The sequence below is a fragment of the Medicago truncatula genome, chromosome 3 (genome assembly GCF_003473485.1).
Source record: "Medicago truncatula cultivar Jemalong A17 chromosome 3, MtrunA17r5.0-ANR, whole genome shotgun sequence".
Lineage (NCBI taxonomy): Eukaryota > Viridiplantae > Streptophyta > Magnoliopsida > Fabales > Fabaceae > Medicago > Medicago truncatula.
Window position 1 is genome coordinate 58,142,531 of NC_053044.1, and position 27,440 is coordinate 58,169,970.

General features: G+C 30.5%; 2 protein-coding genes across 5 annotated transcripts; one reads left to right on the forward strand and one right to left on the reverse strand.

Moving 5' to 3' along the window:
- The first annotated feature begins 5,172 nt into the window (after nt 1-5,172).
- LOC11415340 (probable caffeine synthase MTL2) lies at nt 5,173-7,340 on the forward strand. Its single transcript, XM_003603913.4, has 4 exons — nt 5,173-5,343; nt 5,428-5,832; nt 6,063-6,323; nt 6,829-7,340. The coding sequence occupies exons 1-4, from the start codon at nt 5,269-5,271 to the stop codon at nt 7,195-7,197; spliced, it is 1,110 nt and encodes a 369-aa protein (XP_003603961.1). The 5' UTR covers nt 5,173-5,268; the 3' UTR covers nt 7,198-7,340.
- An 8,696-nt stretch (nt 7,341-16,036) lies between these two features.
- On the reverse strand, nt 16,037-22,657 carry LOC11415341 (bifunctional dihydrofolate reductase-thymidylate synthase). Of its 4 annotated transcripts, none has more exons than XM_003603915.3 (12): nt 22,258-22,657; nt 21,854-22,038; nt 19,648-20,165; nt 19,166-19,562; nt 19,050-19,094; nt 18,815-18,880; nt 18,151-18,212; nt 17,985-18,059; nt 17,733-17,898; nt 17,503-17,626; nt 16,612-16,718; nt 16,037-16,481 (listed from the first exon to the last, which is right to left on the reverse strand). In XM_003603915.3, the coding sequence occupies exons 2-12, from the start codon at nt 21,890-21,892 to the stop codon at nt 16,371-16,373; spliced, it is 1,710 nt and encodes a 569-aa protein (XP_003603963.1). In that variant the 5' UTR covers nt 21,893-22,038; nt 22,258-22,657; the 3' UTR covers nt 16,037-16,370. The 4 variants fall into 4 exon arrangements, with proteins under 4 accessions (XP_003603963.1, XP_024635005.1, XP_024635006.1 ...); XM_024779237.2 differs by lacking the exon at nt 22,258-22,657 and adding an exon at nt 22,127-22,254; XM_024779238.2 differs by lacking the exon at nt 21,854-22,038 and having other exon boundaries at nt 22,258-22,656.
- Between the last annotated feature and the right edge of the window lie 4,783 nt (nt 22,658-27,440).

Here is a 27,440-nt window from a genome sequence, read left to right on the forward strand (position 1 = left end):
CAATGAAGGTTTATTTAGTACCCAAAAACACTCAAAATCGTGTCACGATTGGCAGAGCTGTGTCACGATAAGTCTCGTACACAATACAATACTACATTCTTAACCGAAAATCGTGTCGTGTCTGTCAAAATCGTGTGACGGTTTTCCTTCCAGTAAATACTTTGCACAAAACACTTGCACCCAAAACATCGTGGGTGAAAAATCGTGTCACGATATGAAAATCGTGTCACGATTGTTAATTTCAAAATGTTCACAATTTTGAGTCATGCCACAACAATTAATAGTAGGTGAAAAATGTAGTTGACGAAGGTTGTTTCAAAGTTATGTATAGTTCTAATAGAAAACAATGTGGCTACAGTAATTGAAGTGGTGGTTGATGTTAATCAAAGATTTGAGTGGTGATCAGAGTGGATGTTGACGATGATAAAGTGGTGGTCGAAGTAATGACATATGGTGTACATCAGTGGTTGTCGTGGTGGATGGTGATAGTTAGAGTGGTAGTGCGTAAAACAAAATAAAAAAAAAATTAATACTTATATAGTTATGTGATTTTGGAATTTAAATGAAAACTACTTTTAAATCAAATAAAATATCAATTCAACCTATTTTACCTGAATATATTTTGATTTCAAATTTAGCTTTAAATAATAAAACTAAGGTACCGTTTGGCCCGGTTTTTTTTCAGCTTTTCTACGTTTTTAAGGAGAAGTTAGGCCAAACACAATATCAATAAAGTACCTTCGAAAAAAAGTATTTTTTTTAGAATGCATAAAATTGAATGGAATGAGCTTTAACCAAAAATTGTTGAATGCTACTTCAAAAAACTATTTCTCCCCAATTTATTTCACAAGCACCTCTCTCCACCTCCCGCCGGCAACCTTTTGTTTTATTTTTTCAATATGTTTTTTTCTTCCTTTTTTTTTTTAACCGGTACATTTAATTTTTTAATGAGGTTCCATTTAAGTTTATTATCTATTTTTTTAAGGAATTTTATTATCTTTTTATCAGTTATATATTAATTTCAATATCTTTTGATCATCACAACCTCGCAAATATTTGTATTCACGATGTCAATGAATGACACCGAATATTTTTATTCCCTTTCTTCAACCACAGAAATACACACACACGTTAGCGTTTAGAATAATACTTTATGTTCCTCTTTCTGTTTTTTTTGTTATGCTAATGCGTATAATTTTTGTTAGTGTTGTGTAATGCGTATAATTATTTTTATAAAATTTTGATTTTAATTAAAAGTACAAGTGTAGTTGCCTAAAAAAATTATACTTATATATAATTTACACATTTGTATTGTAACAAACTATGCATATCTTTTTCTTATTAAAAAAATTAAATATATCTTTTTCAATGACACCAGCAATGTAACAAATATAATATTATATAATATAAATTCTTATCTTTTTGACCAACACTAAAAATATGGTATTCTTATAACAAAATTTGTTATAGAGTATAATTGGAAAAGATATTGTACAAATTTGTATTCATGTTACACAAAATAAACGTCATTGAGTAAATATAATATTGGTAAAAATATATCTTTTATATTTTAAACATTTTTTCCCTTCAAAAAATATTTTAGATATTTTTTTATTTATTATGTTAATTCATAATGAATTCAAAGTTTTTTTATTTATAGACAATGCATAAATATATGCAAGGTCCCGGGTTCGAACCCCAGACACCACCAAAAAATAATAAATTTAAAATTTTGTACAATATTTTGCCAAACAGCTTTTAACTCAAAAATAACTTTAGAACTAAAAAAAAAAAATAAAGAAACCAAACAGCTTTAGCCTTTTTCTTAAAGAGCTTTATTTTAACTTTGTTTTAAAGTAGCTTTTAGACCGAAAAAAAACCTGGCCAAACGGTACCTAATAACTTAGTTTTTGTTTGGCAATACCAATTTTCAAACTTGTACAAGAGATAGCTTATAAATTCATATTATCAAAAAAGATTTGTTTATCAATAATTTTTTGTCACGAGCTTATGAATTTTCAAACTAGTAAATAAAAAAAAATAAAAAAAACTATCAATAAGTTCAAAAAATTAAAACTATCAATGTTTTTTGTCAATTTTACCTTGCTTATTTTAATTAAAAAATCAAATATTAATTAAAATACTCATTTGTATAATTTCATTTTTTATTTTTTGTCATGATTGGAGTTTGAATCCTAAACCTTGCATATTTTATGCATTGTCTCAATCAGCTTAGTTAAGCTCATGAGACATTTATTTTTTTTGCTTTGATATAATTTCATATTTATTAGGTAATTCAGCCGCTATTTTTAATCAGAACTACAAATTCAATTCGCTAAATTGTAACCAAATTACCTTTTTTTTTTTTAAAGGAAAACATATAATTAACTTATTTACTATCATCAACTAACCAATAAACTATAACAGCATGGCCTTACAAATTAGAACCACAAGCCCTTATTTGATTAAAATAATCAGTGGTTCGCTTCGTGGGAGCAAGTAGGTAGGTACGCTTAATAATCTATAGCAGTTGTATATTTTTTTTCCCCTAAAGTGAGCTGGTCAGAATTAATCAACTTTATCTATCTAATATAGAATTATTTGACAGCATTATGGTTTCGTAGTTGTTTGTATCTCCACTAAAAAATAATAACATTTTGCAAGGATGAACAAAGTTTGGTCTAAAATCGATTTAAAATCTTATCAAAAACTATAATTAAATAAAGATCAAGTCCACTTTCCTTTCTTATTTTTGGCACAGACATTCCTATTTTAAGAGATGCTTAAAATACATTACGTCACTTTCTTATTTTAAAATAAGGTAAATTATATTAGAGATCCTTTAAGTTTTACGATTGTATCATATTGGTTTTTGAGCAAAGCAGATTCGTCTTTGAAATTGAACAAAGCATATTAATTGTTGAGAGAAGAACAACCGAATTCGTCCTTCAAATCGATTTTATCTTATTCGAGCAAAACATATTGATGGCTCGCATATTAACCACTTCCTATTTTTTGAGGAACCAAATTTTGTGTTTGTTTGATTCTGATTCGTAACAGCCAACTCATCATTTTTGTGACATCACTGTAACAGAAGGGTAATTTACACACGTTTGTAAACTTAAAAGACTGATATACGACAAAAAAAAAATTAAAAGACTAATTGTTACAAATATCAAACTTAACATTTAAATAAAATTTTACACCATTTGTCACTTTTTTATGCAAATTATATTAGGTAAAATTTTACATTTTCCTTTTATGTTAAAATCTAAACTCTACTCTCTTGTTAATCATTTTGGTCCATTTAAGTATAATCAAACTTCTATAGCATATCTAGTTTCTAACCCTATAATATTATAAATTATGAAGCAATACAGGATAAAATAAAAATCTAACACAAATCATTAAAGCTGGTAAAGTAGGTTGTTTAAAATTAAATTTGTATTCTAAAATCATAAGATTAATAATAAAATGTTCAAAGAAATATGTATATTTTAACATAAAAATAAAGGAGAGTGTAATTTAAACTCTTTTTTTTTTTTAAGAAATAAAGTGTAATTTAATTTAATTTACTCTTGAAATAATTGTTCCAAAAGTAACAAGGTATTATTCTAAATTTCTTACGTAGTAATATCAGTATGCAAAGGAACTACTCTTTTTTTCACCAAAATAAGTGTCACAGTTTGATGATATATACTACTCATATAACATACTTCAGTCATATATTTTTTCATTAAAATGAACGCAAATGTTAGTATATAAAATGTTGAATTTGTCTCAAAAAATATTTTTAAAATATCAATATTTTATAATAGATAACTAAAGATATAAATAGTCAAAGTTGTGCATTGTCATATATGAAAGTTAAACGGTGACATTTATTTTGAGACAAATGAAGTAATATTTTATTAGTTAAACTTGATATGAATCACCATTTTGATCTTTTTTTACTTGACTATTTTGGTCTATGAAATTATATAAGTCAGTACATTTCTTAAACCCCCAAATTAATTTCCAATGTTGTGAATTCGAGACTCAAAACTCGCAGCAATAAACGTTGATGTGTGGAGCAAGGGTCACTTGCAACCAATAACCAAAACAATTGCAAGCAATAATAACAATGCAAGGCAAAACCACATTTGAACCAAAGAACAACAAGATAAAAAAGAGAAGAGAATATAGAACAATGCACTGATAATTGTTTTCAATCCACTATCAGTAAGTTCTTTACAAAGAGATACAAAAGTTACAATAAATTAGCCTTCAACTAGCTCTCCAAGAGGAAACCTTAATTTTTACCCTTCTCATGAATGTCTTCCTCTGACAAAGCGACTCATTTCATTTTCCAAAGTATTTAAAACTGTTTCAAGACAATATACTCTACCCCTGAAAGGAATCAACCCCTAGCTTTTGATTTTTTTAAGAATAACCTCTATTAGTCTCACAATATTCATTCAGGCTGCATACCAATATCTCACCCTTTCATGATTTTTCCATGTGTTTTCCACCCCATAAATCCCTCCCCAAAACCAACCCTTTTCCAAGAATCGTTTCTTTTGGTTTTCCAAAATCCACATTTTTCACACTCAAAACCCTAAAACTTGTGTTGCCTATTTATACAATAGCCACCATGCGCATCGCGCAGCAAGTCGTGCAATAAAGAAAATCCAACATTGAAAGATTTTGCGCATTCATATGAGATTTCAAGGCACATTTCAACATTTAAAATACACATTCCCTCTTATTTAAGTGTCCATTTTAAAATATTTTATTGTCTCTGTATAATTTGTCTCTTTAAAACACCAATCACAATTAAGTTTGATCAAGTGGTTCTTTCTTTGGTCATGTTAGATCAAGAAATTATATAGAGGTTGGATAGCTTAATTGTTTAAGTTAAGGGAGTCAAGTATTCTGAGTTTAAACTCGGGTGAACGGGTGAATATTATTAATCTAACAACTAATTTAGTAATATTTGTCATTAAAAAAATAAAGAAATTATATATTTATTTTAGTTTTCATGATTTGTGTTAACTAACGATAATGACATTGGTAGTAGGTGAACTTTGTACATTTGCAATATGATCGCTGTTATGTTTCATATTATTATATATTACATTACATTTTATATTTATTTATCATGTATTATAAAAGGAATGCTCTTAAGATCATTCACATACTCAGGAAATTAAGAAGTGCTACGTACTTCGCAATCACACATTTCTTTAATTTTTTCCATTTGAAGTGTATCGTACGTACCCTTTAGCAATGGCAGTTGAACAAGTCCTTCACATGAATGGAGGTGAGGGAGATACAAGCTATGCAAATAACTCCACATTTCAGGTAATAATGAATTAATCTACCTTGCTCCATTGTTTTGTAGTTTTTTTATAGTATTAAACTATATATATATATATATATATGCAGAGAATGGTGATGCTGACGGCAAAACATATACTTGAAGAGAGTATAATGAGGCTGTATTGTGACACTTTTCCAAATTGTTTGAAAGTGGCTGACTTAGGTTGTTCATCAGGTCCAAATGCACTTTTGGTAGCATCAAATATCATAAACACTATTGATGCTGTGAGTCAAAAATTGAGTCATGAGTCACCCATGTTTCAGTTTTTCCTCAATGACCTATTTGGAAATGACTTCAATACCACTTTTAAGTTACTACCTGATTTTATAAAAAGACTACAAGAAGAGAAAGGACAAAAGTTTAGTCCATGTTTCTTTAGTGGAACACCTGGGTCTTTTTATGGGAGACTCTTCCCCGACAATTCCATTCACTTTTTTCATTCCTCCTATAGTCTACACTGGCTTTCCAAGGTATATAATTTTGATATTCAATAGTTTAAAGATTTTCAACAAAAATAAAATTAATGGAGCTATTTTGTGTTTATTTGCTGCAATAAAAAAAAATATTTTCTTTGACCAAAAAAAATGTATGTATATTAATTATATCCATAATATACGTATATGATATTCCTTGCAAAGAGTAGAGAATATAGAACAATGCACTGATAATTAATTGTTTAATTTAATTAATTTGGCAACAGACTCCAGATGCATTGCAAGATGCTGCTATAGAACCATTGAACAAAGGGAATATTTACCTAACAAGAGCAAGCCCTCCAGCAGTGCAAAAAACATACTTTGAACAATTTCAACAAGATTTCTCATTATTTTTAAGATCACGTTCGTCTGAACTGCTTCCTAGTGGTGCCATGGTCCTAACACTTATTGGCAGAGATGAGCAAAATGAACTTATGAATGCATGGGTTGTCATTGGCATGGCACTCAATGACATGGCCGCAGTGGTAATTAATCAAACAACATTCAACTTTAGAAAGTTCACTTGATTGATTAAAACAAGCTTTAATTTGTTCATAATGTATATTTCATTGATCAACCCCGCTCATATAATTTTTTTAAAAATAGATCTAATCTTATAAAAATTTCATAAAATTCTAAATTATTTGATACTTTTACCATATCACTTTATTTCAATTTACTTATATCATTTAAAATATAAGTAAATTTGTATTATTAAATCACATTAATTACTATGTTAATATTATTACATATATTTTTCAAGATATACAGAATAAGTCAACTTTTATATTGGTGAAATTTGCATTCCACACAAAATTATCAAAATATCATTATACTACATTTGGTATATGATTTCAATATATATATATATATATATCCTGGCCTTAATTATTTACAAAGTGTGTGTGAATGTAGCTTAATGTTTTCTTTGTTAATTACCTAACAAAACAAAACCGTGTATGTATGTGTTATTTTATTTGGTATATGCAGAAGTTGGTGGAGCAATCAAAATTGGACTCATTTAACATACCATCCTATTGCCCTACGTCTGATGAGATTAGAAAAGTGATTGAAGAAGAAGGGTCTTTTGATGTTCAAAGGTTAGAGACAATTAGAACGGATTGGGTGAAAAACGTCGATGTGATCGATGATGAGTACACTGTTGTTGATGAAGAAACAAGGGCTGAGGGTGTAGCAAAGTTTATAAGAGCTGTTGCAGAACCAATTTTGAAGTCAGAGTTTGGAGAAGAAATAATGGATGAATTATTCATTAGGTTCAAAAATAAGATTATTAAACTTTATGGAGTTGAGAAATTGGAGGTTGCAAATTTAGTCATGCACATCACTAAACGTACTTGAAGCATTCATCATCAAAGAGTTGACTTCTATGAACAATTTTCTATTTTAAATGTCGTTATTATTATATTCATGAAATTTGATGTAAGTGTTTTTAATTTGTTATTTCGAAATTTTAAGTTTGGAGTGAACTGTTTTATGTTTTATTTATTCCCTTTTGTTAAGCATAATTTTCTTTTTTGGTAGTTCTCTATATCTACCTGTATTGGGTTTTATCCATGGAGTACGTGCGAGTTTATTAGTCAAGAGAGAGAGAGAAAATCATCTAGGTTGTGTTTGTGAGTTTTGAGGAATAAGCAGGTGAGGGTTTGAAGAAAGAAAAAAAAAAGGAGTAAGTGGAATAAATACTAATATTGGGAGGAGGGGCTTATTTTTCTTCAAAATATAAAACCTTATTTATTTGGGAAACTAAAAAAACACTCCATCCGTCTCAAATTGTATGATATTTTGAGCATTTCACACATATTAAAAAATATAATTAATATTGTGTGAGAAAGAGATATTATGAGTTGTTTTACAAAATTGTCCTCAATAAATGATATGAGAAAGATAAATGAAGGAATTGAAAGAAGATAGCAATAAACAATTAAGGATATAATAGAAAAAATAACATTAATTTTTCATTGGTATTGTAAAGCGACATATAATTTGGGACAAATATTTTTTCTAAAGTGACATACAATTTGGGACGGAAGGAGTAGTACTCCCTCCGGTCCTTTTTATTAGAAACAAAAGTGAGAATTTTTTTGGTCCTTTTTATAAGAAGATTGATCAAGTTTCAAGTATGTTTGAAGCTAAATTTCATTTGTGCCCTTATTGATTATGAGAGAGAATATTAAAAGTAAGTAAATTGATGGAATAAAGAGTAATTAATTTAAGGGTATTCATATAATTTTTTTAAATGTAGAAGTGTATTAAATGAAGATAACTATTTTCAACGTATTTTCTTGGTGTTGATGTTTTATGTCTTTTGTTTATTGTATAAAGGATTGGAGGGAGTATTAGAGAGTATTTTAGGGTTTGGAAGGGTTTATATGAATTCTTCAAATTTAATATATTGTGTTTTTTGACAAGTTTAATATATTGTGTTTTTTTTTTTACAAAGATTTAATATATTGTGTTATAATATTTTAAAATTAAAAATATATTAATCATAAGCATTAATTTATCACTCTCTAAAAAAATTAAATACTCTTTCAAAGAATGTGAAAGATCTCTCAATTATTCCCTATATTTCTATGCTCCCAAAATTCTTCCTTCCACTCACCTCCAAACTTCCAAATTAGAGAACCAAAAACATATTTATCGTGTTTGGGGATGACACTAAAATTCATAGCATATGTATCCACAGATGAAAACCAATACATGTAGATAGTTTAATTTTGTCAAAAAACAAAATTAGTATTTTATTAATAGTTATATTTTTTAATATATTATATTAATTTATTTATTTTGACAAATATATTATATTAATATTATGATGTATATTTATATTTATATTGCATATTAATATTTGTGAACAGATTTTAGATTCTTAATTAGTTGATAAATAACTTTAATTATTGAGTGAAGATACGATATATTTACAAAATTCATTTTTTTAAATTTAATTATACTCACGGATACCTATTGATATCTAAAATTAATTAAAATCTAAAGGATATATGTGGCGCGAATGACATTTATCTAACCGAGCATAAGACTACAACTCATGGTTGGGTACTCGTTGACATCTTACTTAAATAAAAAAATTCACATCCATTTTTTTTTTATTTCCTTTCTAACAACATCATTGTTTATTAGGTAGTCCAACAAGAGACAGGTTGGAAAAAACTACGGCGGGGCAACTCAAATGCAATATAGACTGGTACAATGCTCTGGTTTTGAACGATTTGAATATGATCCTGATCATTTTTCATTGTTGACTTTGTATCTTTGATGTTTGTCCATTGTTCCTGTTTGGTTTACCTCTAAATTGGTATAGTAGTGGTTTGTTAGACGCATCATTCTCCACCACTTGCAATTGTGTGGATTTTGGGATGTGCAACGGTGAATCAACAACAGCTAATTATGTCTCCCTTTCTTCATCTTCTTCAATCTTTTTCATCATGTTCATATCATTTTCACCAACATTGATAATAAAAAATCCAGAAGGAAAAAAACCTCATAATTTCTTCTTCTCTTTACAAAATTTACTCCCCTCGTGACTCTTCTTTCATTTACTTTTCTTTCTTCCTCTTTACAAAACCATACACTCCCTCTCCTCTTTTTCGGCCAAACTTTCCGGCCACCTACCATTGTGTTTCCGGCCATCTTTTCTCAAACAAAATACATAATATTCGTCATCTCTTTGTTCTCTATCTCATCCTAAAATTTAATTTTGGATCGGAGACATTTTTTTAGTGTACAAACCCTCACTTTCATTGTTAGATCTAGACCACCACAAATTGTTTCGTGACAAACCACCACCATAAACATACTCTCCTTCATATTTTCTACAAAACCCACAAAGAAAAACAATGATCGGATGAATTTTCTCCGGCAACCACCGCGCCGGAAAATGACTCCACCGCGCCGGTCCTTTTTTCTTTGTTGTGTGGTGTTTTTTATTTCTGGATTGGTTTTATGAAATGGATTTGAATTTGGATTGATTTTTTTATTTGAAATGGATTTGAATAATCCATTTTAGTGGATACGCAAATCTCTTCCCCACTCCACTGTTATTATTATTTCACTTCAACCTGTTTTGCAATACATTTTTGTCTTTCACTTCAATTAATTTGGCAGGTGAAGTTGAAAAGAATTGCATGTCATTGCTTTCTTCTTTGAGTTTCGATGGATTCTATCTGTTGAAATCAAATCTAAACAATTGATGTATAAACAATTTTTTTTCCTCAGTTGTTATTGACAGAAATCGATGGTGACGATGATGTTGTTATTGTTGATGATGGTTGATGTTTATGTATTTTCATGGATTTAATTAGTTTCTGGATTTATTTTTTTTAAAATTCTGAAAAAGGTTAATGAAGATTCAAGGAAGAAGAAATGATGAAAAGTGGAAAAAAATTAGATGTTGACGGTTCACTGTAAAATACATTGGACATACAATCAAATGGTTAAAATCAAATCAAAAATTTAGACATTAAAAAATTAACGGAGTAAAAGTTGAGGGATCAAAATGTTAATTTTTAGCTTGTCCTTACATCTTCATTGATGTTCCACCATTTATCTTTAAATTGATACTTAATGAAATACTAAAAGTTTTTTTCTTAAAAAAATCGTTTATTAGGTAGACCATCAATTTGGATTTGAATTTAGTTTAAGTTAATGTGCATTAAATGAAAGTAATGCTCATTGTTGAAAGGAAGAAATAGTCTATTATATTCAATGAATGATTATACAACTGCATCTTATAAGATTATATAAATGTTCAACCACTATTCTTTTTACACTACGTACTAGTGATCTATTACTGTCTAATACCAAAAATCAATGAATATATTCAATCAAAAATAACATAAACTTATCAACCACTTTTATTTTTTGAAGGGTATCAACCACTTTAATTATTACTACTAACGGAAATACGTACGTGCATTTACGTGATTTCTGTTAAATTTTATATTGCATTTGATCATATATTTTTGTTGTTGTACTTGATTATCATGTAATAATATTATTACAACGATATTTAACTAATTTAAAAGTTTAATAATATTATAAAGTTGATAAAATTATCAATGCAATAGTTTACATAAATTGTATAGTTGGAATAAAAAATACAACACCAAAACTATGTATTCCCATATATTGGTGTAGATTATTATTTTATTTGAAAATACAATGAGCACACTTTACAAGTTTTCTCCGAGAATAAAAAAATAATAAGGGGGAAAACGAAGAATATATTCTCTGTTAGGTGCTAAAAGTTTTTAATTCATAAGCATCATTTTCAGGTATCCGATTTATTTTTTAACGATTATAGGTAGGTCTTTTTCTTCTTCTTTATTCAGGTAGGCCTTTTTTATATTTGAAAAATGACCTAAAACTCTTAAGTTCATTCTGTTTTAGCAATTGACTATGCCCTCCTCAAATCAGGTCAACCCCTCTCTTTTTTTTTCTTAGAAAAAAAAAAAAAACTACCATTTATAGCTATATAGTGATATTTGAAGTCTTTGGACCTGTTTAGAATTTACCTTCTAACGTAATTTTTGTTAGACTGTTTAAGAAAATTTATGAAAACAACTTAAAAAAATATATAACGAAGTTAATTGGCAGACATTTTTGTATTTTTTTTTCCTCTTTTTTTGAGACAAAAACAATAGAGAGGGTGGAGGAAGAGAGAGTAAGACCACAATGTGAGTATGAGAGAGAATTGTGAAAAAATGGTTACACAAATATCATTTATCTGTTTAGGGACACACACATAAATGAGAAAAGGTAGAAAAAGAAAAAAAATCAACTAATGAATATTTTTGAAATTAATAAATGATGTATAATTTTATGGGTGGATTCTAGGATGAGGGTTCAAATAAGTCTCTCATCGGTGTACCATTAATTTTGACTTTTATATTAAAGAAGCTCACATGATTTCCATATTCATTACCGCACTGGATATCATGTTCCTCTCTCTTCCCCACCAAATTTCATATCTCTCTCACTAATGTTTATGGTTACATTTTCTGCGAATAAAAATGGACTTTTTTTTTCTCTAAAATTTTTTACCTCAATGTTTGCAAGTTGAGAATTACTTAACCCAATTGAATTAAAAAAAATACAAAGAACTTAAGAAGGATCATAACATAGAGAGGAAATTAGAATACTACGTCACATCTTAGGGGCCATGATTGAAGCCCTCCTTGTATATATTATTGGCTAAATTATCTTTTTGGTCCTCTAACTATTTAATTGGTATAAGATTGGTCCTGTAACTAAAAATTGATTTATTTCGGTCATATAAGTTTCTCACCGTTACTACATTTGATCCTTTCTGTTAGTTTTATTCAAATAAACATTATGGTTTGTGTTATGTGGGTCCTCTAACTTTATTTATTAGTATCATTTTGGTCATATTCTTTGTTAAGGTATTATGATTAAATAGTGACTGATATTATTGGTAACTGTTATGGTTCATATGTATGTGTGAAACAGGAGGTCAGGTACCCACATAACACAAACTCTAACGTTTATTTGAATAAAACTAACAGAAAGGACTAAATGTAGTAACGATGAGAAACTTAGAGCACCGAAATAAATCAATTTTTAGTTAGAGAACCAATCTGATACCAACTAAATAGTTAGAGGACCAAAAAGGTAATTAAGGCTTAATACATCATTTGGTCCCTTAACTTATTTTTCATTTTCAATTTAGTCCCCTAACTATAAAGTGTCTCAATTTGGTCCTGTATATCTTATGCCGTTTACTATTTTGGTCCTATAATTTGGTCCTATATTTCAATTGTAATTCTTTCTTTAAGCAATTGACGCTGAGAAAAGAAAACTATGTTCCACGACTATGGATTCCTTAATTGCTCCAATAATGTGTTAAGTACGATTATTTTGGAGTTTTTGCCACTAGACTAAGAAATGCACGTAACTAGATATAAAGATAGAACGACAAAAGAATAAAATAGTGTAAAATATCTTGTATTTGATTGACCGCGTCAAATACATTGTACAAAGTAATTTTTATTGGTAAAACTATTCCTATTAGGCAAAATGACATGACTTACAGCTTCCAACCTTGCTCGGCTATTTTCGCGGATAGTGCGTGGTTTTTCCCTTGTTGAGGAGTTCGTGGTGTCCCACATTAGGCTGCCAGCTTCCCACGTCATGGTGGGTGATCCGTTGGAAGGTCCATAGTGTGCAGTCCTTCCTTAAATGTTCTTCTTCACTTATGGCTTCTTGTGGTCAATGACGCTATAAATAGAGAGTGTGGGTTTAACGATTCATTATCCAGTTCTAATTAACTTTGATTTAATTTGATGTCTTCAAGATCAACATACTAACAAATTGACTCAGAAAAGAATTGACAATCTCTCATTTGGCTAAAATAGAACTCGCAAAATCTTCCATCGACAAAGTTTGTCCTTTATGTCACTTCTTTGTGTTGATTGTGATGAAATGATAATTTTAATGTAATAAAATTATTTTTATCATATCTAATTTTTACTTAAGTATGTATATGTCATTTTATAAATACATCTTTCTTATTGATCATCGTTTTTTCCCTTTTCTTTTCATATCTACTGATTTCTTTTTTCTAAGGATTTCATATCTACTAAATAGGTGAATTCTACGGTGAGGGTTCAATTAAGTCCCTCACCAGTGGTTCATTAGAAAAATAACGTTGGATTTAATCAAAGGTTTAGATTAGTTGAAAATAAAATTAAGAATATGTGTTCATTTCCATACACAATCCTCTGATCATCTTCTTTGTCTGATTTTTTTCTCCAACAAAAATCAAAACAAGATGGTTGCTTGTACAAAATAATGTTTGATGCATCAAACTACAAGCCATGGTAGATTATTTTAACCAAAGACACACTCCAACGCCCAACATAGGCTTCAAGATTTAATTAAAGGCACAACTAAAATATGGAATTACATATCTTCTGGAAATCTGTTGTACCACTATTTTGTTACATCTCTCTTTGATTGGGACATGAGGTGACAGTTACTACCATGGAGAAGATAACAAAAGCATTTCCCTCCTTCAAAAAAAAAAAAAAAGCATTTCCCAAAATCAAAAGGCAACTTAACTGCTGAACAATAACAAAATAGAATAGTTCTTCGAAAAATTCATTCATCAATCTCTGATAATCGAATTACTAATTCCAATGAGTTTGTCGTCGATGGAGAAGTTACAGATACAGTGTGGTTACTTCAATTCAACTCCTGCTTAGTTAGTAGTCACCAATAATGACCATGGGATGAGATAGAGGCAGGATTGTATGCGGAAATGTATACATGTTTACATTATTATTTTCAATCAAGATCAACCGTTAATTAAATTTAAGGGTATTTTGTTCATGTTCCACCGGTGAAGGACCTAGTTGAACCCTCATCTTAAAATCCACTACTAAATGATGATCTCAGTTTTTATTTATTTTTTCTTATTTTAATTTTTTTCTATCTTTCACTCATCAAGCAAATAAAGTATAAACAAGAGTTGGACTAGGTTAACCCCATTTTCAGGGACTAAAAAATATTTTTATTTTCTATGGGACTACATTGGATCTTATCATTTTTTTGGTCGTTAACACTTTAATTTAATCTATATTTTTACTATTTTACATGTTTCAAACATATCCGTTATTGTATTTTGCATTAATCTTGTTTACAATTGTATTAATAGATTATGTTAAATTTGTGAATGACATTTTATTGGTTTGTGATTGGTTGCATAAGGTTTTTTTTTGTAGTGAGTTGCATAAGGTTTGATTATATACTATCTTTCGCCAGCCCTATCTATAAAGTATAGAAAAGAACAAATACGAAAACTTTACATCTCCACCTAGTACATGAAATGTGGGATTTCAATGATTGGAAGTGAGAAAAATGTCAAATATCAACATTCAAGAAATGGATATTCAAGCATCAAATTTCCGTTAAGGTGTGCACTATACATTAATTGAACATTAGAGACTAAGAGTAGTACACATCTCCATTGCTTACTCTTTAAATGATTGAGGTAGGATTAACCATAAGCTCGGTGGCAAGTTCATGACGATAGCAATTGTTGCACATATATTTTAAAGTGTGGAGACACAGGTAAGCTTTATATTCGTGTCACCACCACCAATTTAAGCAAACCGGATGCAATGAGAAGAAAAGTGAATCCCCTCTCAATAATATTTTACAAAATCAAGGCACCCTAATAAGCTTTCACATGCCATATGTTTGAGTTCTATTGATTGAACATGATGCACCATTTGATGACGAGAAATTACTCTTCATACAAAGTTTTGATTCTTCATGAAGTAATTCAAACAAAAAAAATGTACTGATTCATGGATAAACACATCCCAGACATGAGACATGAAAGAATAATATCGTAATAATTTGAATTTAAAATCCTTGAAGAGAGACAACATTTGGAATAAAAACACAATTTGCATAGCCTCTAACCGAAAACCCTGTATCTGTCACGAGGCAGATGCCAAATGCTAGTTGGTGCACCTTGCGCTCAGGGGTCTTGCATCAAGCCTTCTCTTTTTACAATCCAATAACCTGTCTGAGTCATATTTCATGTTTCAAAGTGCATAGTTTGATTGCACTATTTTAGAGATTTCTCACAACCTTGTTCATCTTCATCAATGAGAGGAATTGAAGTGCATATCCATTTATCCATTCTTTAAAGAGAAACAAGATGGCACCACAGAGCTCAATATTAAGAAAGTCCATAGCAACCTTCGACTTGTTTCAAAAAATACTCCACAATATTTTCAAGAGGATACTAAAATGTGGGTGATGCAGGAGATAATTTTGAATCACTTGATGATTGCATAATTAATAGGAGATAATTTTGAATCACTTGATGATTGCATAATTAATTCTTGAAGTTGCTAATTTGTCTTCGAATGCACTAGATTTAGATGTCTTTTCAGAGATAATGATCAGTAAGAGGTGAAAGACCTTATATTGATTAGATAACATGTTGGTGTTGGAGTCTATGGTTTTTACATTTGCAGTGTGTGTGTGTGTGTGTGTGTCAAGGGTCTGCTCAGAGTCCATGCTTCATAGGATAAATGCAATCACTCTACAATTCTGATGTGTTCAAAATAAATCTAAAAACAAAGTTTTGAAACTAGCCTATAAATATAACTACTTGAATCAAAAGTTTGAGACTTACAAGATATTCTAAATAACATTTGATGATAAACTAGTTTGAGACAAAATTTGATACAGAATAAGAATAATTTTAAATCCATTCAAACTTAATATAGATTTATATAAGCCGTTTTTAAATACAAAAAGTTCTAAACATGTCATATAGCACTTGAGCATACATGATCACCAAGGCTTTGAGCTCACGAACCACTAGAAAGAAAGCACCATTCTGCATTCTATAAAAACTGAATCACCTTAATGATATCCAACAGAACTAAATTGCATACTTGCCTCATTTCAAACAACAGAAACAACCTGAAGTAGGGCATAAGCTCTCCCATATTTTAAACAGCCATTTTCATCTCAATCTTCTGGTGAGGATCATAGTCAATGAGCTTGAAATCAGTAGCCACAAAAGAATCTATATCTTTCTTCTTTGGATTGATCTTCAAAGTCTGCATTATAGTCAGTTTAGTCAGCAAGTAAAGGAGTAAAATCAAACAAAAATCTAAAGTAGGGCTATATGGTAAAAAATGTGTGCTTAACAACATTAAAACCAATCATTTTCTTAAACATTACACATACTGGAAAAGGTTTTGGTAGGTTATGAAGCTGCTCCTGCAAAGGCCTCACATGAGTTTGGTACACATGTGCATCCCCAATAGCATGGATAAAATCACCTGGAACAAGTTCTGACAAGAAAAAGACAATATAAGAATTGATGGTTTCAATTTCAAATTACTTCTTGATATCTTTAACGATATTATCAACCCAATAAACTTTGAATCCAAAGTCCAACAACACCCAACATAATTCAACAGAAACAAAAAAACACCACTGATTGGATCAATAGATCTCATAAAACCCTGCCAAGTATTAGATCCGAAGACCATTTACCCCCTAAATTTGTCTCTTAATGGTTTAATGGTCTGGCCAGTAGTTTTCTTTGATCTAACTCTAGCTATTAAACTATCCTCCATCTGTTAAACAACCCTCTTCAAAAGCCTTCATCTGGTTAAGGAATGGAGTTCAAATCCCCTCATGAAGACCATTTCTGTACCCCTAACTTTTTTATCCAACCTTAACCAGTGAAGCAAAAACTGCTTAATACATTTTGTCTAAAAGCAATTCTACTCAAAAGGCTATAAAAAAGTTAAAACTTCAAAAGTAAATCATATGATAGAATATCGGAAAGAGCAACAACAGAAAATTAAGAGCTTTAACCCTTGTATTCAAAAACATATTCATGTTACTAAAAAAGGATACATAGAACTGTTGTTGTATCAACCTCCACAAATGACTCATGTAAAAACGAAATGAAGAGTTTATCTCATAAACCTACTTCCCCAAAAAGTTCAGTGAAAAGTTTATCTCATATGGAAATTAATAGTTGTGTAATTTAAATCTATGAACACCAACACCATACATATTATAGCATATTTTACTTTACAGCTGTACTTAGATAGATTTGCATACCACAAATATGAGCAATCATGCATGTCAGGAGGGCATAAGAAGCAATGTTAAATGGCACACCCAGGCCCATGTCAGCAGATCGCTGATACATTTGACATGATAACTCCCCATTTGCTACATAGAACTGCAAAAGTTAAAATTCAGAATATAAATTAAAAAAGGATGGAAAGACTAGAGAGGGAGGGGGGGAGGGGGAGTTTTCAAAGAGAAACCAAAATAAAGTTGCATACCTGTGCAAACATGTGGCAGGGTGGAAGAGCCATCAATTTAAGATCTGCTGGATTCCATGCAGAGAGAATGATCCGTCGATCATCGGGATTATGCTTTATCTTGTTGATAACATCTAAAAGCTGATCAAGTCCTTGGTTGGCATAGTCACCATGCATGTTAGTATACCTATAAAATTTAGGATGGGGAATGAAGGGCATACTACAACATAATAATCTATTGACCTAACGAGAGAAAGGTACAAATCCACTTACTTGGCACCAAAGTGCCTCCACTGAAACCCATAAACAGGTCCTAAATCACCCTCTTCCCTCTCTGACAAACCAATGCTGTAATAAAATGTAAAGCCAGTCAATAAACAGAAGAAGAGAAATGTACAATTTGTATTTAAAAGTTACAACAATTAACAAACATGCTCGCCTGTCAAGGAACTCCCTGGATGCATTATCATCCCATATATGAATGCCTTTTTGCTGCAACACCTGTCAATATAAGTATAAATAGATGTTATATAACATGCTTTGATAATAATTCATATTCACTATACCAACAAAAAATAAAACTTCTCATGCAAGTTAAGTATTATGATTGAATAAAACTTTAAGTAATTATTAATTATTTCAATGCTAACAAAGAAATGGCAGAGAAACAATCGCAAACTTTATTATCATCATATTGTCTTATGTTCTATAATCCATAGCATCACCATAAGGATCTAATGTTGCAACCAGGCAGAAAGCCAGCCTAGGAATCCTTCAAAATGGTGAAAGATATGACCCAGCAGCATACAAGTTTAGAGCTGTTAATTCTGTGTAGATTAACAAGAATCCATGCATATTACAAATTTCTGATAAATACACGAAGAGGCAAAGAAATTTTAAAAATAATAACAGAAATTTGAGTTGCCTTGGATTGGAAGCTCTTAAGCTGGCAATAGGTCTGCTAGTCAAACCTAAGCTCGGGTAAAATGAGGTACCCCAGACCCGAGTTCCGCAGTATTTGGCTCAAGTCAGCTGGTTAGTGACCAAACTTAGAAAGGTGAGGATTTATATGCGTGTGGATAAGATTGGCAAAAGATAATTACCTTGGCATTTGTTGAGCCGCTGATAAACCAAAGAAGCTCTTCAACAACCCCTCGCCAAAATACTCTCTAGCAACCAAATGCAAAGATCATTTCAACTTCTTTATCAAAATATACAAATAGATATTTCACTTCCCCAATAAAGACCGAGAGTAGTAAACAAAAAAAATGAGTAAACAATAACAGGTTAGTTTGCACAGTATACTAACACATCTTAAACAATAATCTTGCTACATACCTTAGTTGTTAGAAGAGGAAAGCCTCTGCGCAGATTGAACCTCATCTGTGGAATTATTACAGACGACATAAGCATATAAATTGCATCAACCCACAACACACTAACTGAAATTTTACCTGGCAACCAAATGCTGACAAGGTCCCAGTCCCTGTCCTATCACCCTTAGTGGTACCTTGAGATATGATTTCTTGAACCAGATTAAGATACATGTACTCCGCATGTCTCTCGAAAATCATTTTCGGAAGAAAAGAAAAGTTCTGAACCTCAAATTTTTTAGAAGCCGAATTACTATCAAAGAAAGAATCAGTATTCTTCGGGTACTCTGCTGCAGAACTCCTTACACGCACATAAGTGGTGAATGAATATCGGATGTTGTTTTCCACCTTAGTGAAGGACGAGTACCATGGCTGAAATATAGTGGTGTCAATTGGAGGCATAAAAGTATCACACTCAATGTTTGATTGAATTTCTGTGAGGTGGATAGCTTCACATTCAGGTGCATTGAGAGCCTCCCTGTACATGGAAATAATAATCTATAAGTCTAGAGCAGAGAAAGAGCTTAACATGAAAATGAAGGAGAATTAAAACAAAGAAATACCTAAATATCTCACCACCCCCTATAACAAATATTTTCTCAATCGAAGTGTGATAAGGAGAAGCTGCTAAGAGTTCCAACGCAGACGACATACTTCTACATATAACAACATTTTCTGCTGCTGCAATATCAAAGGTACCCGAGCGAGTCAAAACAACATTAAGACGACCAAGAAGAGGTCTGAATTGAAGAGGGATACTCTCCCATGTTTTTCTTCCCATAACAATGGCATTTTTCTTCCCAGGCTCGGATGTTGTAGTAGTTATCTCCTTGAAAAACTTGAGATCGGTAGGTAGTCTCCATGGTAATTTCCCATCCTTACCAATGCCCATTTCTTTGGTGGCAGCCACAACTACTTGGTAAGTCCTCTGTAGGTTGATGCTGCCATTGCCATTTCCATTGAAGATTGCAGAGGAATCACCAGCCATAGTAGAACTAAGAAACCGACGACACAGACTTAAAGATTGGTTCGGATGAAAATAAGGACTGCACAACCAATTCTTTTGGAAGTGCAGTGCAATCTGAAAACCAAACATTAGAGTTAATTAATTAATTAATTAATAGCCAAAACTAATAATGATATTGTCACTACTCATATAGAAAACATTATGAGATTAAATGTATACAGCAGTGATGTCAAATAGCGTAGCGGAATTTGAATAAAATGGTATTGTTCTGCCATATGCTATCTCTCTTAATATAAGAAGAGAAGATGTTGTGGAAAATCTATTATTACCCTATGCCGGTTGGTTGACAAATCACATAATTGAGGGTAAAAGTTGTCCTAAAATTACTTTATTGAACTAAATGACCATAACTAACTACGATGATGTCATACAGCTATTAAAAGCATCAGCAATGATAACTGAACACATAAATTTGGACACAATACAGACACTATGGGCAGTTTAGACATTTCAGATATAAAAGCAGGGGCATTTTTGTAAAAACAACACACTCCATCTTCTTCCTCTCTTCTCTGCGTCCTTCCCTCTATATTCTTCCACCATCTTTTGCTTCATCACCACGACCGCCCTCTCTCACCACCGCCGTCCTCATTAGTGATCACCACCACCGCGTTGTCCCTTCCATTTGTTCGGATCTAGAACTCGCGGCGTTGACGGCGTTGACGACCTCCTCTTCTCACTCCGCCGCCGGAGATCTGTTCACCACCATCATCCTCATCAATAACGAACCTCGCCGTCCCTTTGATCCGTCCAATTCTGGAGACGTCGCGCCGCCGACGATCTCCTCACTTCTCCCTTATCCGACGACGATCTTCTTTGTCTCGGGTCTGACTCTAATCTTACGGTGTGGTTCCGTGAGTGGTCGCCGGAGAGAGATTTATGGTGAGATAGAGTTGTAGAGGAGAGAAGAGTAACGGAGAAGAGGGAGGGAAGAGAGAATTGAACACTGAGTTGCAGAAGTGGAGAAAGGAAGAGGGAAAGGAAAAAAATAAAAAAGAGTGCAAAAATAAGTATAGTTATACGGTGTTGATTTTGTGTTTAATTTTTTGTGTCACTTTATCATTTTTGTAAAAGCATTTGGTTTAGTTTATTTGCTCTACAAAAACACCCTTTCCCTTATATTGCAATTGGATAAATTACTTTTGCTGGTATTATGTCATCAATACCAATGCTCCAAGTTGTACTCTTAGGAGTAAAATTTGAAATTTAAAATACTCTTAGAGTGTGTTTGGATGAGGTAATTTGAAAATTTTACAGAATTTAAAATTTTAGACAATTTACTTTAAAGTATTTGAATTCCTTCATAACATTACATTTCCTCAATATTACATTACATTCCCTCATCCAAACAATGGAATTTACATCAAAGTATTTGAATTCCCTCAAAACATTCCTCCATCCAAACACACTCTTATATCATACAATATTCTTTCACTATTATACCATTATCTCTTTCTCCTCTCTTTTACTGGTTTTTATGTTTACTTTTTTTTTTCCTCTCAATTTTTTCTAACCTCCATTTTATTTTCATCTCTTTTGCAGAAAGATTGTTCTTGAATAACACGGGTAAGTAAATGGAACTCCTTTTATCTTCACAAAGGTATAAAGATGATAATGAACTCTTTTTTTTTGTTGTGCATTATCTTTAATTTTTTTTCCTTCATATAATATCTCTAACAAACTATGTTAAATGAAGCCTAAGAATGACGGTAAAAATATACCATATGTATCAAATAACTTACATTTTCAATTACATACATAGTATAGTATACAATATACATTTCTTAAAAATGATGCAAACATTCTTTTTATTGTCCAACATAAAGAAAGCTTGCGTAATGTATCAGGTATATGCTCTGCAAAATCATGGATGGGATGAAGGCGATCAGAAATATCTATAATTGCATCTAAGCTCCAACATCAATTTCTACAAAAAAAAAAAAAAAAATCAACAAACATAAACAAAATTTTCACTCTACAAAAAAAAAAAAAAAAGTTAGATAGCACAATTTTACCTTTTTCATTCTTGATTTTTTTTTCTTCACATTTTGAAAAAGAAAACCATATATTGAAACAGCGTTTACGCCAAAAAAAAATTCCTGGAAGTAAAGAGGTGAATAGAGACATAAGATGTGAAGAACTTTACCTTTATTGATACACCAACCCATAAATTTCATACCCTAACGGTGGAGGATGCATTTTCCGGCACGGTGGTTGCCGGCGAAGGTATTTCAATACATGATTTTCTTTGTGGGTTTTGTAGAGGGGATTGAGGAGAGTCTTTTAATGGTGATGGTTTTTCAAAATATTGTTTACGTTGGTCGAGATCTATCAGAGAAGGCGGTGGTTGGAATGTTTAAAAGTCTATCAAATAGATGAAGATTGTGAGGGTAACTCGACCAACGGTGGTCGGAAATGGACTAAAAATGTCGTGAACAGTGTGCGGCGGCTAGGGTTTGTTGGGGAGGAGAGCTTCTCAAATTTAATTTGTTGAAGAGAGAGAAAGAAAATGCTAAATGAAGTGAGTGAGTGTCGGTGAAAAATATGGAAGAGTAAGAGAAATAAAATAAAATTGAAAGCTAACAAAATGACGCTTATCGAAAAAAAAATTAAAATGGCACTGAAAATGGCACGTGTACTACAATTAGATTTAAATTAAATTAGATACTATAATAATTTAAATGGCCTTTAAAAAATAATAATTTAAATGGCATATGTAGTAGTGAAAAAGATTATATCAATAAATAATATCTATAAGTAAATTAAACATCACTTTACTTGAACAAAAAGAATAATTAAACATCACTTTTTCCATCTTGAGTCATTGTGTATCTGTCTTTCCGCTTTTTTTGTTACCCTAACGTTTAAAAATTATTAATGGTATTTTTTATGAAATTTTCACTTAGATTAAAACTAATAATATAAATTGTTGCTTTCAAGTTACAAGTTGATCAAGATTATTTATTTCAATGACACCAACAATATAACAAAAAAAAAATCTAAAACCTTTTTTTAAGACACAAACAAAGATCTTTATTATAGAAAAAAAAAATTAAGGGTATAATTGAAATAATAAAAAATTTAATATAAATATACTCATATAATTTGTTACACTATTTAAATGATATATGAAAATTAGAATATATATATATATATATATATATATATATATATATATATATATATATATATATATATATATATATGCGTGTGTGTTATTTATATTTAAAATTGAGAGCATTTTTGAAAAGAAAAAGTCAGTCCAAAAGAGATGAAATGGATTGTTTCCTTTATATGGAGTATAGATATCACGTCACTTTAATTCTACAATTATATTGAACCCTCATCAACTAAAATGCACGAGATAAGTGGACATTGTCTAAAAATTCGTAAATATATAAAATGCAGGGGAGAAGTGGGCAATGCCTAAAATTTCAGAATTAACTCAAATGTACAAGAAGATAAATTGACATCGACTAAATTAACTTTGATACCTGGAACAAGTTGTCATTTATAAAAATTTGTTCATGATAAAATATTTATACTATCCAGAATATCACTTCGCTTAAATTTTACAATGATATAGAACTGTCATCAACTAAAATGCACGAGATAGTGAGATTGTATAAAATATCGTAAATAAATAAAATGAACGGAAGAAACGGGCATTGACAAAAATTTCAAAAGTAACTCAAATGCACGGTATAAGTTGTCACTGACTAAATTAACTTTGATACACGCGAGAAGTTGTTATTACGAAAACGTTTATACTTCTTAGAATATCAGATAACTTTAATTCTACAATTATATTGAACCCTCATCACCTAAAATGCAGACGTTGTATAAAATTTCGTAAATATATAAAATGCATGGGAGAAAAGGGCATTGACTAAAATTTCATAATTAACTCAAATGTACAAGATAAGTTGACACTAACTAAATTAACTTTGATACACGGAACAAGATGTCATATATTAAAAGCAATTCTTGAAAAATGTTTATACTATTTAGAATATCACATCATTTTAACTCTGTAATTATATTGAACCCTCATCATTTGTAAATATTTGTAGATGATAAAATGTTTATACTCATCATTTATAAATATTTGTTCCTGATAAAATGTTTATACTATCTAGAATATCACTTCGCTTCAATTCTATAATGATATTGAACTGTCATCAACTAAAATACACGATGTAAGTGTGATTGTATAAAATATCGTAATTAAATAAAATGCACAGAAGAAGCAGACATTGACAAAATTTCAAAAGTAACTCAAATGCACGGTATAAGTTGTCACTGACTAAATTAACTTTGATACACGGGAGAAGTTGTTATTTATAAAAAGTCGTTCTTACGAAAACGTTTATACTTTTTAGAATATTAGATAACTTTAATTCTACGATTATATTGAACCCTCATCAACTAAAATACACGCGGGTAAATGGACGTTGTTTAAAATTTCGTAAATATATCAAATGCATGGGAGAAGAGGGCATTGACTTAAATTTCATAATTAACTCAAATGTACAAGATAAGTTGACTGTGACTAAATTAGCTTTGATGCACGGAACAAGCTGTCATATATTAAGAGCAATTCTTGATAAAATGTTTATACTATTTAGAATATCACATCATTTTAACTCTATAATTATATTGAACCCTCATCATTTATAAATATTTGTAGATGATAAAATGTTTATACTCATCATTTATAAATATTTGGTCCTGATGAAATGTTTATACTATCTAGAATATCACTTCGCTTCAATTCTACAATGATATTGAATTGTCATCAACTAACGAGATAAGTGCGATTGTATGAAATATCGTAATTAAATAAAATGCACAGAAGAAGCACACATTGACAAAATTTCAAAAGTAACTCAAATGCACGGTATAAGTTGTCACTGACTAAATTAACTTTTGATACACGGGAGAAGTTATTTATAAAAAGTCATTCTTACGAAAACGTTTATACTTTTTAGAATATCAGTTAACTTTAATTCTACAATTATATTGAACCCTCATCAACTAAAATGCACGGGGATAAATGGACGTTGTTTAAAATTTCGTAAATATATAAAATGCATGGGAGAAAAGGACATTATAAAATGCATGGGAGAAAATGACATTGACTAAAATTTCATAACTAACTCAAATGTACTAGATAAGTTGACACTGACTAAATTAGCTTTGATACACGAAACAAGTTGTCATATATTAAAAGCAATTCTTGATAAAATGTTTATACTATTTAGAATATCACATCATTTTAACTCTATAATTATATTGCACCCTCATCATTTATAAATATTTGTTCATGATAAAATGTTTTTACTATCTAGAATATCACTTCGTTTCAATTCTACAATGATATTGAACTGTCATCAACTAAAATACATGAGATAAGTGCGATTGTATAAAATATCGTAATTAAATAAAATGCAGAGATGAAGCGGACATTGACAAAATTTCAAAAGTCACTTAAATGCACGGTATATGCTGTCACTGACTAAATTAACTTTGATACACGGGAGAAGTTGTTATTTATAAAAAGTCGTTCTTACGAAAACATCGTAAATAAATAAAATGCATGGGATAAATGGATGTTGTCTAAAATATCGTAAATAAATAAAATGCATGGGAGAAGCGAGCATTGAGTAAAATTTCAGAAGTAACTCAAATGCACGGGATAAATTATTGATTAAACTAACTATGATACACGAGTGAAGTTGTTATTGGGAAAAACACTTGGAACAAACCAAACTGGTTAAGTATTCTAGATTTCTACATTTATAACTTTTGTTATACCTATAATAATTATTTATAATATATTAACTTAAGCTGTTTTATGATTTTTTTTTTTTTTTTATGGAGAAATTTCCATGTGAATTTGCAAATTTTCTAAAGCATGCGACAACCTAATTCTACGTGGAGACAATAGAGAAAACCAAATTTTAAACATCATTATCAATAATAATTGCAAACTAACTACACAAATTGGACCTAAGTGAAAAAAATTCGCCCGAACCAATGAATTTCAACCAGGGTGCACTGTCAAATTTAAATTGTCGATCAATAATTGTTATGTTTATCATGTATTTCGTCTAAAATAGGACTATGTGAATTATTTTATATTAGTATATTTATGACTATTATAATTGAAATTATGTGTTTTCTACTTATTCCCAGGAGTATATATTATATAATCAATACAATTTAGTTTATGTATATATTATATAATCAATACAATTTAGTTTATTATAGCATCAAACATGTAATACACAAATAATTGGATAACACATATAAATTATTCACATATATAAATAATTAATTTACATTAAAATTCTTATACAAAAATTTAATCACCTTTTACAAATAACAAAGTTTACTGTACCCGTGCGTCAGCACGGGTTTGTTACTAGTTTAATATAAAGTGTTGTCAAACAGCTGAATCGCGGTTGACAACATTATGTTAGCAATCAATGAGGAAAAAAAAGTAACCATCTAATATGATGCAACTTGCTTTCGGAAAATATAGTGAAGAATACTTCAGCAAAAATTGAAGCAGAACAAAAACAAACACACATTTGAATGATTAATCTTGTTTGTGAAAGGAAAATGCAGAGAGAGAATTAATTAAGCATATCTAATATGAAGGAATTAAGAAGAAAAAAGAGTACAGAAAATGAAAGAGCGAAAGGGAGAGAATGAAGAAAGAACTAACCGGTACGAAACCAAGGCGCGGAATTTTGAAATAGTTGTTATGAGATGACGACGGTGAGAAAGCTGCCGCCGGTACGACGGCGAGGGGAAGGAGGCAGATACACGACGATAGGAAAAGTTTTAGTTTCTTTCTCTGATAGTTAGCGGCTAATTCCAAAAAAATAATCACTTTCAAGCGTTTGTCTTTTAAAATTAAGGGTTTGTTTTGTAAAATGTCCTAAATTTTCAATAGGCTAAAATATGGTTTTATTCTCTGAAAATATATTTTCTTTTGGTTTTAGTCCCTGTAATTTTTTGTTGTTGTTTTTGGTCCCTGCAAATATGTCTCGTTTTGTTTTTGATCTCTGACCCCACTTTTGTGATGATTTGCTCACGTGACACATGATGACTGAACCCATTCATTAGAAAATAGTCCCTGCAAAATATTTTGATTTTTAAAAAGGTCCCTACAAAATATTTTACTTTTAAAAATAGTCCCTGGAGGGACTATTTTCAAAAACAAAATATTTTGCAGGGACAACAATTTTTTTTACAGGGACTAAAATCAAAACGAGACATATTTCTAGGGACCAAAACCATATTTTAACATTTTCAATA